General features: G+C 61.8%; 2 protein-coding genes across 2 annotated transcripts in view; both read right to left on the bottom strand.

Moving 5' to 3' along the window:
- Positions 1 to 2,717: 2,717 nt before the first annotated feature.
- On the bottom strand, positions 2,718 to 3,558 carry LOC105541731. The gene has a single exon (XM_011982888.1). The coding sequence runs from the start codon at positions 3,250 to 3,252 to the stop codon at positions 2,764 to 2,766; it is 489 nt and encodes a 162-aa protein (XP_011838278.1). The 5' UTR covers positions 3,253 to 3,558; the 3' UTR covers positions 2,718 to 2,763.
- Positions 2,723 to 13,196, bottom strand: part of INF2 (inverted formin, FH2 and WH2 domain containing) — a 20,517-nt gene continuing 10,043 nt past the window's right edge. The window contains exons 12-23 of the mRNA XM_011982916.1: positions 12,833 to 12,935; positions 12,509 to 12,594; positions 12,024 to 12,124; positions 11,222 to 11,292; positions 11,041 to 11,148; positions 10,515 to 10,585; positions 9,658 to 9,778; positions 9,219 to 9,383; positions 8,901 to 9,003; positions 8,599 to 8,760; positions 7,344 to 7,997; positions 2,723 to 3,531 (exon numbers count right to left, since the gene is read on the bottom strand). Of these exons, the coding sequence (XP_011838306.1) occupies positions 3,503 to 3,531; positions 7,344 to 7,997; positions 8,599 to 8,760; positions 8,901 to 9,003; positions 9,219 to 9,383; positions 9,658 to 9,778; positions 10,515 to 10,585; positions 11,041 to 11,148; positions 11,222 to 11,292; positions 12,024 to 12,124; positions 12,509 to 12,594; positions 12,833 to 12,935 (1,774 nt within the window). The 3' untranslated portion in view covers positions 2,723 to 3,502. The remainder of the gene's footprint in view (positions 3,532 to 7,343; positions 7,998 to 8,598; positions 8,761 to 8,900; positions 9,004 to 9,218; positions 9,384 to 9,657; positions 9,779 to 10,514; positions 10,586 to 11,040; positions 11,149 to 11,221; positions 11,293 to 12,023; positions 12,125 to 12,508; positions 12,595 to 12,832; positions 12,936 to 13,196) is intronic.

Below are 13,196 nucleotides of genomic sequence, written 5' to 3'. Positions count from 1 at the left end.
GGGATCAGGCCACAGAGGGAGGCGATGGTCTGCGAGGCTCCCGTGTTCCCGGCTGGTTGTCCTGTCTCGCCTATCCCGCCCCACCCCTCCCAAGTGGATGAGGCTTGGAGGAAGCCAGCCCTGGTGGCCAGGAGAAGGGTCCTGGGGCCCCCGGGGGAAGAAAGGAGAATCAGGCTCTTGCTTCAGAGCAGGGAGGCGGGGCCCTTGGTTCCCTCCCTGAGGGCTCTCAGTTGCCAAAGAGCCTAGAGCCACGAGGCTCCTTGGGCTCAGGGCAATTCCAAGGCTAGTGACAGGGAGTCCATGGAGACACTCCCTATGAGGAAGGAGTGGAGCTTGGGCCTGTCACAGCAAAGGTCGCTCACAATGAGTTAGTGATTCAGGTGCAGCCAAGGACACCACTTCCCACCCTTGCCTTCAGTCTCCCCACCCCTCCTCTCTGGGCGCCTAACCCTGCCCCAGCCTGGGGGAGAGGGGCTGTTCAAAACCTGGCCTCCCACCCCCTGCACCCATGTCCCCAGTCCCCTCTTCTTCCACTGGGCACACTGATACTTCCTCTCCCTCAGCATCCTCGCGGGGAAAATGCCACTGTGTGGGTTCCAAGCAGTCAGTGCGGCCTCGGTGGAAAGGCAGAGTCTTCATGCATGAACTTCCCAGTGCCACCCTGGCGGTGACAGTGCCACCCTGGGGGTGACAGCTGGTGTCACTAAGCAGACTACCGCCCCCAGCTTGGGAAGGGGCTGGAGCAGGGCTGGAGGGCTCCGAGGTTTGGCAGAACCTGGAGCCTTCTGAGAACGGGCTGCACCCAAGGGTGGGACAGTGGGTCTGGGCGTGTCAAGGAGGGAATTTGGGGCACAGCAGATAGCTGTGCAGGTAGGGAAGAGGCAGACTGCAGCAGGAGAAACCAAGAGGGTCATGGGAGGTTTGTTTCCAGATGAGAGAAACTGACAGTTTTAAATGCCCACCAGGAACCACAAAGTCCCATCAGACAAGGGGGTGCTCCTAAGGCCTGGCAGGGGCCACCAGCTCTGAGCCCTTCCTGGGGACACTTGGGGCTCTGGGCTAGCAGATGTCACACAGAGGCTTGGGGGACTGGGGGACATGCTAGACCACCTCACTAAGGGGGCTTGGACTGACCCTGCAGAGGCGAACGCTAGTGACTCACTGACTTCTCCAGGCCTGGACTATAAATAGCCACCGGCCTGGGTGGGGGCAGGGAGCTGGGGCTTTTCTAAAAACAGCCCTGCCCAGGCCCAACAGCTGGGGCCCCTGCCAGTCACACGGCCCAGCCCGAATTTTAACACCCCCACCCCCCAATCCCCACAGTGGGCCTGTCCCCAGGTGGTGGGCAGCACAGGAGCCACCGAGCTTGGGGCCATCCATCTGGGCCCTGCTGTCTCGACGTGTGACCTTGGGCAGGAACGAGGGTGCATGGGCGTGTCCACCTGTGGGTTCACTCTTTGGGGGCCACACCTCCCTGTGGGAACATCGTACACGGTGGCCCAGGACACACAGACACCCACAGCTGCCTGCATACACACCTGCAGCCACGGAGCCTCACCATGCAAGGCACACCCAGAGCTCCTGTCCGTTTTGGTTCCTTTGCTGGCTGTAGCCCACTAAACTGACTTCTCACGGAGCAGAGAGGAAAAAGAAAAACCAGGCTCCGGAGAGGCAGCTCCTCCTCCTGTCACAGGGTCCCCAGTCCCACCTCTCCAGGCAGGCGGGGCGATGGCCTCAGTTGCTGCAGGTCACCCTGTAGGTGACCCCGCCCAATACTCCATAGTCCAGTTTTACTGGCAGATCTGTGAGGGGTGGGGAGGGGGAGGCGTTGAGCTATTTAACTTAAAAACAATAGCACAGATGGGAATGAAAAATGGTGCAGCTGCTTTGGAAAACAGTTTGGCAGTTTCTTAAAAAGTTAAACATAAACTTAGCATGTTGCCCAGTTGTTCCTCCACTAGGAAACTACCCCAGATAAATGAAAACTCGCATCCACACGAGGACTATGCAAATGTTCACAGCAGCAGGATTCGCAGAAGCCCCAAGCTGGAAGCAACCCAGATGCCCATGGACAGAAAAGCAAACAAAATGTGGTCCATGCATGCAATGGAATGCGCTTCAGCCATGAAATGCAGTGACGTCCTCATACAGCCTGCAGTGAGGATGGAGCCTGAAAACAGTTGAAGGAAGCCAGGGGACATGCGTGACGAGCGCAGGTGAGTGACTGCCAGGGCTGGGGAGGAGCGCAGGCAAGGGGTCAGACTGATGGGTGCCAGAGGACTTCTTGGGGTGATGGAGAGATTCTCAAAGTGCATCACTGCACAACCTTGATCTGCTGGAAAGCAAATACCACCACAGCACACACATAACCAGCAAGTCTGGTGGTCTGTAAAGTACGCCCCTGTAGAGCTGCCCCCATCTCACCACTGTTGGGTGCTGTTCACCATGGGGTCTGCCCTCTTCTAGACGTTTCTCTCTACTTCCTGAGGGCTTCAGGGACAGCCCCTGGCCTGGGGGACTGGGGGCCCGTCAACAGTGAATGCTCACACGGGGCCTGGGGAACTGGGGGCCCTTCAACAGTGAGTGTTCACACGGGGCCTGGGGACCTGGGGGCCCCTCAACAGTGAGTGTTCACACGGGGCCTGTCCGGCGCTCACCACATTTGTGGGAGCCCCCATCCACCCACTCCCGCAGCCTCTGAACGCAACAGTCACACACCGGGCTAGGTCTGCTTTTTATTGGCCACACGTCCAGCTGCCAGCCTCAGGGCACACCGCTGGCAGGCGGCAGGCTCGGGCAGGCTGCCCTCGCTGGGTGGGCAGTGAGGGGGCAGAGGCTGCTGGGTGTCACCCTGCAGCCCCTCAGGTGGACTGTATTGTCCCCAGGGCCCGCCCATCCTGGGCAGCTGGCACCGGGAGGGGTTTTCTGTTGATGTGATGGCCAAGTTTCAGCTGCAGGGCAGAGGCCTGGCGGTGGCAGCAAATGCACACCGCTCCCCACTCCAACTTCAGGGGCTGGACATGCTGGGATGGGGGCCAGACCCCACGGGAGGGGACCCTGGCCTGCCATGGCACTGCCTGCCAGCCTACCCCTGCCCAGGGCCCCCAACTCAGCCACCTCCGAGCAGTAAAGACTCGCAAAGCATTGCGTTTTGATTAAACCCTGCTGGGCTGAAGGGCAGGCAGAGCTGTGGTGGACACTGGCAGGACACAGCCCCCCCGACTGGCCCTTGGCAGGCTGCACCGGGTGCATGCGGGTGTGGGCCAGGGTCGCCTTTAGGAAGCAGGTAGGAGGCTGGCGCGTGCAGGCAGTCCAGGAGGGCACTAGGCCTGGCAGGGTACTGGTGCCTGTTGGGGTCCCAGCCACAACACCCAAAGAAGGCTCCGGGAGGGCCCCAGCTGGGTAAGGCACGGACTTTTGGTTTCCGGGGCCCAGTCCCAGCCTGGCCCCCAGAAGAGCCTCTCTTGGCAGAATGGCAGCATGTCCTGTGGCCTGGGCTCTCTCACTTGGCCTTGGGCCTGGGCCTGAGGCCTGTAAGGAGAGAGAAGAAATGACATTATTAGGAGCAGCTTTGCTGGGTACAATACCAGGTGCCCGCTTCTGGGTACCCAGGTCCCTGAACCCCTCATCACCACTGTCCAGCGGGTTGTGCCAGGCATCTCAGGTCCACTCTGACCCCAGGCTCTTTCTCTGGAGCAGCACAACTTATCTAGGTGGAAGATGCCGGGATGGCCTGGCCAGGCTGGGTTTTGGCAAGGTGTGGCAGCCTGAGCCTGTGTCCTCTCTGCTGAGATGGGGAGTCTCTGTGGCCTGTCTCCCACCCCATGTCTCAGACCCAGGCTGCACTCTGTCGTTACTCATTAATCCCCACTGCCACCACCTGCAGCCCTCCATCGCTTCCACATCGGGCCCAAGCCCCACATGAGGACCCCAGCAGCGCTTTCTCCAGCGGGCTGCTGAGGGAGCTCAGCCCTGGCCCAACAGCTCCTGCCACCCAGATGGCCCCAGAGATGGCCCCACAGGCCTCCTGCCCCCAACACCCTCTTCGTTCTCTGGTCCAGGGGCCCTCGGTGGCCCTTGTCTGAGTGCTACCCCCATTGCCACCACAGTGCCAGGTGGTGTCCCAGCTCCCCAGTGGGACAGCCCAGGCGGGGTTTGAGAACCACTACTCTGAAGAGACAGAGGAAGAAAACAAAAGCTGCCCAAAATGATCACTCAGAGGGGGATCTCAGCACCATTCCCCACTCAGGGAACCCAGAGAAATGGCCAAGACCAAGGCCTGGGCAGGGATCGGGGGGGATCAGCAAGTCTCGGGTGAGCTGGGAACAGAGGCTTGTGACAAAGATGGGAAGCGCTCAGGGGCTGTGGGCCAAGGGCCCCCGCTGGTCCCCATCAAATGCACGACAGTGGCAGTGATGGATTACTGCACATTCAAAACTCACGTGATGGAAAAAGGGAGGGGAGAAGGGAACACTCGGAGGAGGGACGGCAAACACAGAACTGCGCTGCAGCCATTTGTTCCACACGTCACCACAGGTGCTTATTAACTAGAGAGCACGGTGTTCGTGCAGTGCAGGTTCAGAGACCACCCCCGTAGCCGTGGTCAGCGCTGCTGCCACGAACATCCCCACCCAGCTGGGGAGGACATGGCGTCCCTTGGGGTAGAACTCCTGCCCCAAAACTCAACCTGGACCTACTTGGGGGGAGCAATCAGGCAAACCCAAAGTGAAGGTGTCTTCCAGAACGTCAATGTCATGCAAGACAAAAAGGGGCAGGAATGTTCTCGAACAAGAGACTGAAGCTATATGACAACCAAACACAGTGTGTGATTCTGGATACAATCTTGTTTGCGAAAACAACAAAGCAACAGCTATTAAAAGAATTATTGGGACAAGTGGCACATCCGCACTGGCACCGAGTGTTAGAAGCACGTGGACAGGAAGCGTCCCTGCAGCACGCCCTGCCTGCGGGGGACTGGGGAAGACAGCTATGCTCTCAGGTGTCTATGGGCGAGTTTAGGGGTCCAGTGCCATGATGTTTATAAGAAACTCTCCAATGGCTCAGTTGGAGGGGGGCAATGTAGCAAAATGGTCACAATTTTGGTATTTTTGGCAAATGGTTGTAATTTCGGGGAGAAGGTGTTGTTTATTCTGATCTCTATGCAATTTCCTGTGGTGCTGAAGATTTTCTAAATAAAAAGTTGGGGGCTAGACATGGTGGCTCATGCCTGTAATCCCAGCACTTTGGGAGGCCGAGGCGGGTGGATCACCTGATGTCAGGAGTTTGAGACCAGTCTGGCCAACATGCTGAAACCCCGTCTCTGCTAAAAATATAAAAAATTAGCCAGCCGTGGTGGCGCGTGCCTGTGGTCCCAGTTACTCAGGGGGCTGAGGCAGGAGAATCACTTGAACCTGGAAGGTGCAGGGTGCAGTGAGCTGAGATCACATCACTACACTCCAGTCTGGGCAACAGAATGAGACTGTCTTGAAAAAATAAATAAATAAAAATAAATAAAAAATAAAAAGTTGGGGAGAGAAGAGGAGGATTCCTTCCTCCTGCCCTCAGCCGCCTGTGTGGCAGGAGCTGGGGTGGGTGGAGGCTAAGCACGTGCAGAAGGTTCAGGAGGGAACCAGGTGGAGCGTGGAACTGGCACTGGGCATGTCCATCTTTCACTGGACCACTGTCAGACTTGGCCGCCCGCCCCAAGCCTGCATGCTCCACTGTTCCTCACACTCAGGGACAGCAAGTCTAAGTTCCAGCCTCTAAGGGAGATGCCAGCACCTTTCTAAAAAATACATGTGGGTGCTTCACACCAGAGCCACACTCGGAAGATGACCCTGGAAGCAAAAGCCGGACCCCAGGGTGAAGGCCGTGCCCCCACAGTGAGGACAAACTGTCTGGAGAAACTTCTCTGGGCTCACGACCGCTCTTGCCTCTGACGGGCACCAGCAGACCTCACATGTCTTAAGCCTAAGCCCCAGGCCCAGCGGTCAGCATATCTGCGATGCACGGACACTGGGCTCACTCTGAGCAAGGCTGGAGGTGCTGGAAGACGCCACCACCTGGGCTCACAGAGCTCACGAGCGGCCAGGCTGGACCTTCTGGTTCTCTGCTCTAGCTCCTCCTCCAGCCAGCGCAGGCTGGTCTGTCTAGCTGGATGCATCAGCCTCGCCAGCCCTGTGGACGGACCTGGCTGACTGACCCTCGGCTGGGGGCCCCCCAGAAGACGCTGTGCGCTGGGGGTAATCTGCAACTCCACAGACCCACCCATGGCCTCGGGGTAGAAGGATACTGTCCAACAGGAGGGGGGCTGCAGTGTGCTTGTCCCTGGCAGCATCTGCCCTTGGGACTGTCCCTGTCTCCTCACAGACTTCCTGGGGACACGCCCCAGGAGGCCCCACTCCACTGACACAGTCAGAGTGAAGATATCCCTCCACTGACAGACAGAGCAGGAAAGCCACAGGGCTACTGGAACTGCAGTTAGGGCCAGGACACCAGACAGGAGCAACCTCAGCCTGTCCTGCCAGCCAGGAGGTCCCGCCCACGCCCCGGATCCTGCTCACTAAGGGAGCCCGGCTAGCCCTGCCACCTGCCCTCCCGAGGCCTGCATGCCCGGAGCCAGCGCCGAGGTTGTGTCTTGCCTGCGGAAGGCACCAGGTGAGCAGGTAACCTGCGGAGAGGCAGGGGACAAAGGGGAGGAGCCCACCACCAGGGCTGCAGGAGAGGCGAGGCCACACTGATGCACCACGCGGGCTGGAGAGAAGCCAGGTTAGTGTCCCGGAGGGGTGTGGGCAGCAAGCTCTGTCCCCGCTGCCCTTTAGCTGCTGTTAGCCCCCACGGAGCGCCGGCTGCGTACATACCTTACTGGATCACACACAGTTTCTTTGTTTTATTATCATCAGAATCAGGGGGAACCTCTGCTTTCAAATAAAAGAAATGCACTCAACGGCTTATCACACAGGAGCGACCCTGACTCAGAGCGGGTGGGACTGGGGGGCCCGGGACAGCCATGCCAACACCCTCGGAGGGCTGCCCGGTTCTCTGGCCACTGAGCTGCATGGCAACCACTAGCCTGCGACCTGGTGCCCAGTGTCCGCCCCTTACTCCCTAACGGAGGTGGCGTGAAGGTGGGAATTAGCGGGTTGCAGAAACAGTTGCATGGGCCATGGCAGCCCAGAAAGCCACCCCCGGTGGGTGCGCTGCTGCCTCCTCTCCCGCGCCGCGCCCAAGTCACCTGTCCTGGGTGCTGCTGGAACTTGCAGTGCCCAGCGGGGAAGGGGAGGGACTGGCTGGGTGCCAGCGCCCTGGCATGGGACGGTACCCAGGGCCCCTCCCTGAGTTACCTTCCTGGCTCCTGGAGGGACGCTTCTTCCGTCGCTTGCCAGTCCCCTTTGAGGCCCGGCCCCGGGCCCTGGGGAGTGTGCCCGACCCCGAGGAGTCGGTCACCGCATCCTCGGAGAAGGACTTGTCCAGGGATGTGTCCAGCGCGGACTCTGGGGCTGTATCCTCCTCGTCCTCGTCCCCATCCTCACCCGGGCCTGCCGCAGGGGGTCTGGCACCACGGCTATGGACTGCGTCCTCCAGCCCCTCGCTTGTGCTGTCGGCCTCGGCCTGCAGGACGCCCAGCAAGGACGTGGGATCCTTGGCATCTTGGCTTGAACTTCCAGCTGCAGGGGGCTTGTTGCTGGAGAACTTGAGGGGCTTCAGGGCCTGAGCATCTCCCAGAGTCACTGGCCAGGCCCCCTCCAAGGGTTGGGGGCACTGGGCATCCTCGGTGGTTAGGACGTCGCTGGCATCCTCATACCAGGAAGAACGCCTCTCCAGGGGCGGGGGACCACCCTCCTCCGACTGCTCCAGCGTGGGCTGAGGGCAGGGGGTCACGGCGTCTACAAGGTCCCAGCCCCGGGACTCGCTGGCCATTGTAGCATCAAGGTCGGGCTTAGAGGCGGGACAGTGTGTGCCTCCCACGGGGTCTCCTGCAGAGTTACTGGTGGCCACTGCGTGGAGGGACATGCCAGTGAAGGGCAGGCACCCTGCCCCCAAGCCAGCCCAAGCGCAGCCTCCTCCATCCCGCTGTCTACCTGAACGCCCTGCAAAGCCTCCTCCCCAGGAAGCCTCCCCTGATGTCTCAGAGCAGGACCTGGCCTCAGCGTCCTTGGTCGGTCTACACTGTGGCAGGGCGGGGGACACTAGGCCGCACCATCCCCAGCACCCTGAGGCAGCCACCCCAGGAATGGGGTCCTCCCACCAGGGCCTTGCCGCCTGCCTTTCCTGCCACGTCTAGCACCCTCAGCCCAGGGGCATCTGTCAGTGGGCCTGGCCTCATCTCTTAGGAGCCCAGCAGGCTGGGCCACTGCTTCAGCACTCGGGGCAGGGCCTGTTGTTACAGTGGAGGAGTTGGAGTGAGTGGAGGGAGGGATGAGGGATGAGAGCTGAGCAGCCACCACCTGCCCCCTCGGCTGTCCCTAGTCTTAGGGGCCTCCAGGGCGGTCCAGGGGGATGAGAGGGCTTTCCAGTGAAGTCAGGAGGGCTTCCTGGAGGCACAGGGTAGGGACAGTGGCAAGGGGACCATGAGGAGGCCGTGGGAGAGGGTCTTACCAGGCTCTGTGGCTCTTGGGGGGTCCATGGAGGCCACCTTGCTGCCCCCGTCGGTGTCCCCGCGGCCCCGGGCCGTCTTCCGCAGCTGGAAGCCCTTCCTGATGTCGGCCAGGAGGGCATCGATGACACACACCTCCTCCTGCTTCCCGGGCCCCTTCCTGACTGAGGAGTGTGGGACACTCAGAGAGCCGCATGGGGACCCTGGAGCCCACCTAGAGGGCTGGGGGTCGTGGGGAGGCTGGAGCACAGGCAAGGATCCCGGAGCTGCCCTGTCCCCGCCCAGCCGGCCGGCCCAGCCTCACCAGGCTTCCCGTCCTCTCCCCGAGGCCTCCGCGCCTCCTCCTCCGCCAGCTGCTGCTTCCTCCTCTCTGCCTTCGCTGCCTGCTCCTTCCGGTCCTTGTTCTCCTGCACTGGCAGATGTGGCCCCGTCACCCCAGCGTGGCACCCCTCAGGGGCTCCGTGGGCCTGCGCGTCACCCTCCCTGAGCCTCAGCAGCGCAAGGCCCACATGGCTGTGTCCACCCGACGAAGGGTGCCTCTGCCCTTCCTGCTGGAGGAAGGTCAGAGGCCTCAGGACCCCACTCTAGCCGGACAGGCTGTGCCCTGCCAGGCTGCCCCCACCTTCAGGGCACGGAGGAAGAGGTCCCGGAAGGCCTTCATGGTGCCGAACGTGTCCTCCAGGGACAGCTGCCGGGCGTCCTCACACAGGTAGTCGGCCAGCTCCCGCTGCTTCTGCTCAATGGCCTCAAACAGCTCGTCTAGTGCCCGGAAGGCCGAGATGCTGGCCTGAGGGTAAGGACACGTGATGGTCCTGTGAGAGCCCCGCGTGGGCACCACCTAGGGTTAGGCCCTGGGTTGCAGGAGGGTGGTGGCCACAGGGACAGGCCCTGAGGACAGTGGTCTCTGAGAAGGAGCAGGGGCCTGTACCCTGACTGTGCACACCTGGGGAACCTCAGTCCCCAGGATCCACCCTGGAGCCAGGAGACAGCACAGCCGCTCGCCCGGCTCGCTTGATCAGGGCAGCCTCTCCTGCCAGCCCCAGGCCCAGGTGCCCACTTGCCTGGAGGCGCTCAGTATACTGCTCCTGGACCTCGGCCACCGAGGCAGACACCTTCCGCTCAGTCTCCAGAAGCTTCTTCAGGTTGGAGCTGGCCTCTGAGCGGATGATCTCCAGGTTGATCCTGAAAGGTGAGGAGGGCCAGGCAGAGACAGCAACAGCTGACGTCAGCCTTGCTGGGACAGGGGAGCCCCTCCCCTGCACACACCCTGGTGCCCCACTGTGCACACTGCAGGCTGCACTCTGAGGCCCTACGTGCAGTGTTGGGGTTGAGTGCCTGTTCCAGCCGGCCCTCAGCCCCCTGTGGGCATCTGAGTGGGGACCCTAATGGTCAGCCTGTCCTACTTGCCTAGCTCTCCCCAAGGCTGAGCAGCTCCTGGGCCAGAGAACCTTCCAGGGCAGGTGGAGCCCGGGAAGGACCCTGTGCTAGGGGCCCGGACTGTGTAGTGGGGTGGCCCAGGCTGCCCTCCTGCCTGGGTTGTGTGACCCAGGAGGTGACACTGCTTTCCTGGGCCTCTTTTTCCTCATCTATACGATGAGGGAGGCCCGAGCCTGCTCGCAGCTGTGGTGAAGGTTCAACTTGTGAAGGGGCTGTACTAGACCTGCCCCTGGTGTGACCCTGACCTGGCCAGCCCTTGCCCGCTCTAGGCCTGTTTCCTCGCTGAAGTCAGAAGGGGATAGGCCATGGCAGACACGGTCCTGTCCCAGAAGGAAAGCGTTCTATTGGCCAGGGCTCCTAAGGGCGCTGGGGCTGTGCTGCCGCTGTGAGACTCAGTCCTGGCGGGCAGCCACCTCACTGGCTGGGACGGAAGTCAGGCCCCCGCCTGGCTGAGGGGTGTGGGCTGGCAGGCGCTGCCTACCCTGCCGCTTGTGAGGGCTGCTCCAGGTCCTGGGGCAGCTGCAGGAGGTCTGGATGGCTCTTTTCCGCTTCCTGCAATGGGACACGTCCAGTGAGATCCACCGTGGCCACACTCTCCGCCTGGGGACGCCCCTGTTCCCACCCCCCCAGCTCTAACCCTTAGCAATTAAGGTCCAGAAAACCCCCGGCACTCCAGACCCTCAAATCTTTCCCTTGGGCCTGGCGATGACTTTGTGGTGTTTCTGCTTTTCCTAGGGACTGTCCCCCCAGACCAGGGGTAGGTATCCTGGGGAGGGACAAGGCTCATTCAGGGGAGCCAGTGCTGCAGGAAGGAAGGGGTGCTGGGAGGGATGGGGGCACGGCTCTGACTGAGGCTGCTGGCTCTAGATGGGGTCCTGAGACAGGGAGACCGGCGGCCTGAGTGGTGGGCACAGGGGGGTATGGCCTCTACACCTCTACACTGCAGGTCCGGGGGGACCTGAAGCCCTGCCATCGTGCCCCCGCTGGTGCCTGCCGCCTCGGCCCACCTCCAGCACGTGGTGCAGCAGCGTCACACGGTTCTGCTGGGACTTGGTCTCCGTGAGCTTCAGCAACGTGCTGATCTTGAAGCCGTCAGCATTGCCGGTGTGGCTGCCCTGGGAGAGCCCGGGAGTGAGTCTTGCAAGCCCCAGGCAGGCCAGGTGGGATGGGGAGCTGCCCCTGACTTACGTAGTTGAGGAAGTTCCCAATTCTCAGGATCAGCTGGCAGAAGATGGGCAGCTGGCGGCTGGTGAGCAGGCCTGCAGGGGCAGCCAGGGCTGGAGAAGGGCTCTTGGTTCGGAGCCCCCAGATGCCCTGGCGGTGGGGTGTGGTCCTGCTTGCCAGTGCCCCTGCACTCCCTGGCTCCTCCCCAGGCTCAGCCCAGCACCATAAGGGAGGGACACATGACAGGGCCTGGGGACTGCAAACCCTCCACCGATGGGAGTGGACACCTACAGTGTGCCTGACAGATGTGAACTGGTCCGTACCTGTCCCTCTCCCTGCCCAGTGGCTGTGGCAGCTCTCCGAGGATCCCCTTTCACAGATGGTATCCGTGTGTGTGCACTTGTGTCTGTACATGTATGTGAGAGTGTGTGTGTGGGGGCGTGTACATGTGTCTGTCCTGTGTGCATATGTGTGACTGTGCTCGTGAGCTTCTGTGTGTGCACGTGCCTGAGAGTGGCGGTGTGCTTGTGGGCACGTGCCCGAGAGTGGCGGTGTGCATGTGTGTGCATGTATCCGAGAGTGGCAGTGTGCGCATGTGTGCACGTGCCCAGGAGTGGTGGTGGGCATGCATGTGTCTGTGTGTCCAGCAGGTGTGTGCACCAAGGTGGTGGCAGCAGGGTGGTTTCCGGAGTGGTGAAGGCTGGCACCCTTGGGTGCTCTTAGCAGCCATTATGATACTGCCACTAGCAGGGGCCCCGAGCAGCCCTCCGGCTCTAGTTCGGAGGCCTGTCCCTCCGGCACACGTGCCCCACTTGGCCCCACTCACTTTCGCAGGCGGCCAGCACCAGCTGGGCCTTGGGCCGCACCATGTCCAGCACGGCGGCCGCGCCCTCACACAGCAGCATGCACTCGATTCGCAGCTGGTAGCTGGGGATGGTACAGACAGGGATCAATGGCCTGAATCTCCCCGCCCCGTCCCTGCCAGAGGGGCACTCAGCACAGGGCTCTGGCTTGGGTGGTGGGCAAAGGGAGGGGGTTTCCACTGCCTGCCCCGTCCAACAGGCACCCTCCTGGGCCTGCGCAGAGCGGGATCCAGTTGCTCCAGAGGCCTCGAGCCTCACACTTTGAGGGGAAGGACTGGGGGCGGGGCTCGAGTGATGTTTAGAAGCCCGACAGCTGCAACGCTGCTCCTGGAGCCCGGGGCAGCCATTGGCACAGCCCCTTCTCCACCCTGGTTGGGCCCTGCTCCCTATTCCTGCTCTCCTCCCACCTAGGGCCCAGGCCCTGGGGTCTGAGGGAGGCTGTGCTCACCAGGGAATGGCCAGCAGGAGGAGGTAGAAGTGGTCGGCGTTGGCCAGCTTGGCTCGTTCCTCTGTGAATGCCCGCAGGTTTTCAATCTGGCAGGAGGAGGACGGCGTGTGGGATCCCCCGACACCAGCTTCCCACCCTCCCGGACTGCCCACTGGGCTCAGCCCCTCCAGTCCCATCACAGCTCCCTGTGGCTCACGGTTCACGGCAGAGGTGGGGCTGGGATGCCTCCCTTCTCTGTCTCCCTCCTGGGAGGAGCCCCGGGGACAGCCTCTCCCTTGGTTGGTGGCACTAACTGGGGGCAGGGGGTGGGAGTGATCCTCTCACCTCGTGCTTCTCTGGAAGGAGCTTAAGGAGCTGTTTGAGAACCTCCACATCGAACTTGGTGGTATCGCCGGCCCGGATCATAGCAGCGACCTCCTCGTTGGAGCTGGAGCAGGGAGAGGACCGGGCAGGGGCGGGTGAATCGTGAGTCAACCCCACCCAGCCTCTTTGGGACCCCGCCTGGCAGGGTCTCCCCACGCAGTCATGGGGTGGCCAGGGCAGGTGGGACACAGGGCGGTCGAGTTGTCTGCCCACGGTCATGCGGTGAAGGGGACCCAGACTGACTCCTACCCTCGCTATCCCTCCATGGGCCCTGCTCAGGAGATGCAGGGTGGGTCAGTCCAGCCTGCTCCCTCGGGCCAGTGCT

This window comes from Mandrillus leucophaeus, unplaced genomic scaffold (assembly GCF_000951045.1).
Source record: "Mandrillus leucophaeus isolate KB7577 unplaced genomic scaffold, Mleu.le_1.0 Scaffold244, whole genome shotgun sequence".
In the NCBI taxonomy this organism is placed as follows: Eukaryota; Metazoa; Chordata; class Mammalia; order Primates; family Cercopithecidae; genus Mandrillus; species Mandrillus leucophaeus.
Note: the sequence above shows the minus strand (reverse complement) of the source record. Positions and strands in the feature narration are given on the sequence as shown.

Excerpts from the sequence above, each read along its gene's own strand:
- LOC105541731 (XM_011982888.1), bottom strand. The coding sequence starts at position 3,252 with ATGCACCCGGTGCAGCCTGCCAAGGGCCAGTCGGGGGGGCTGTGTCCT.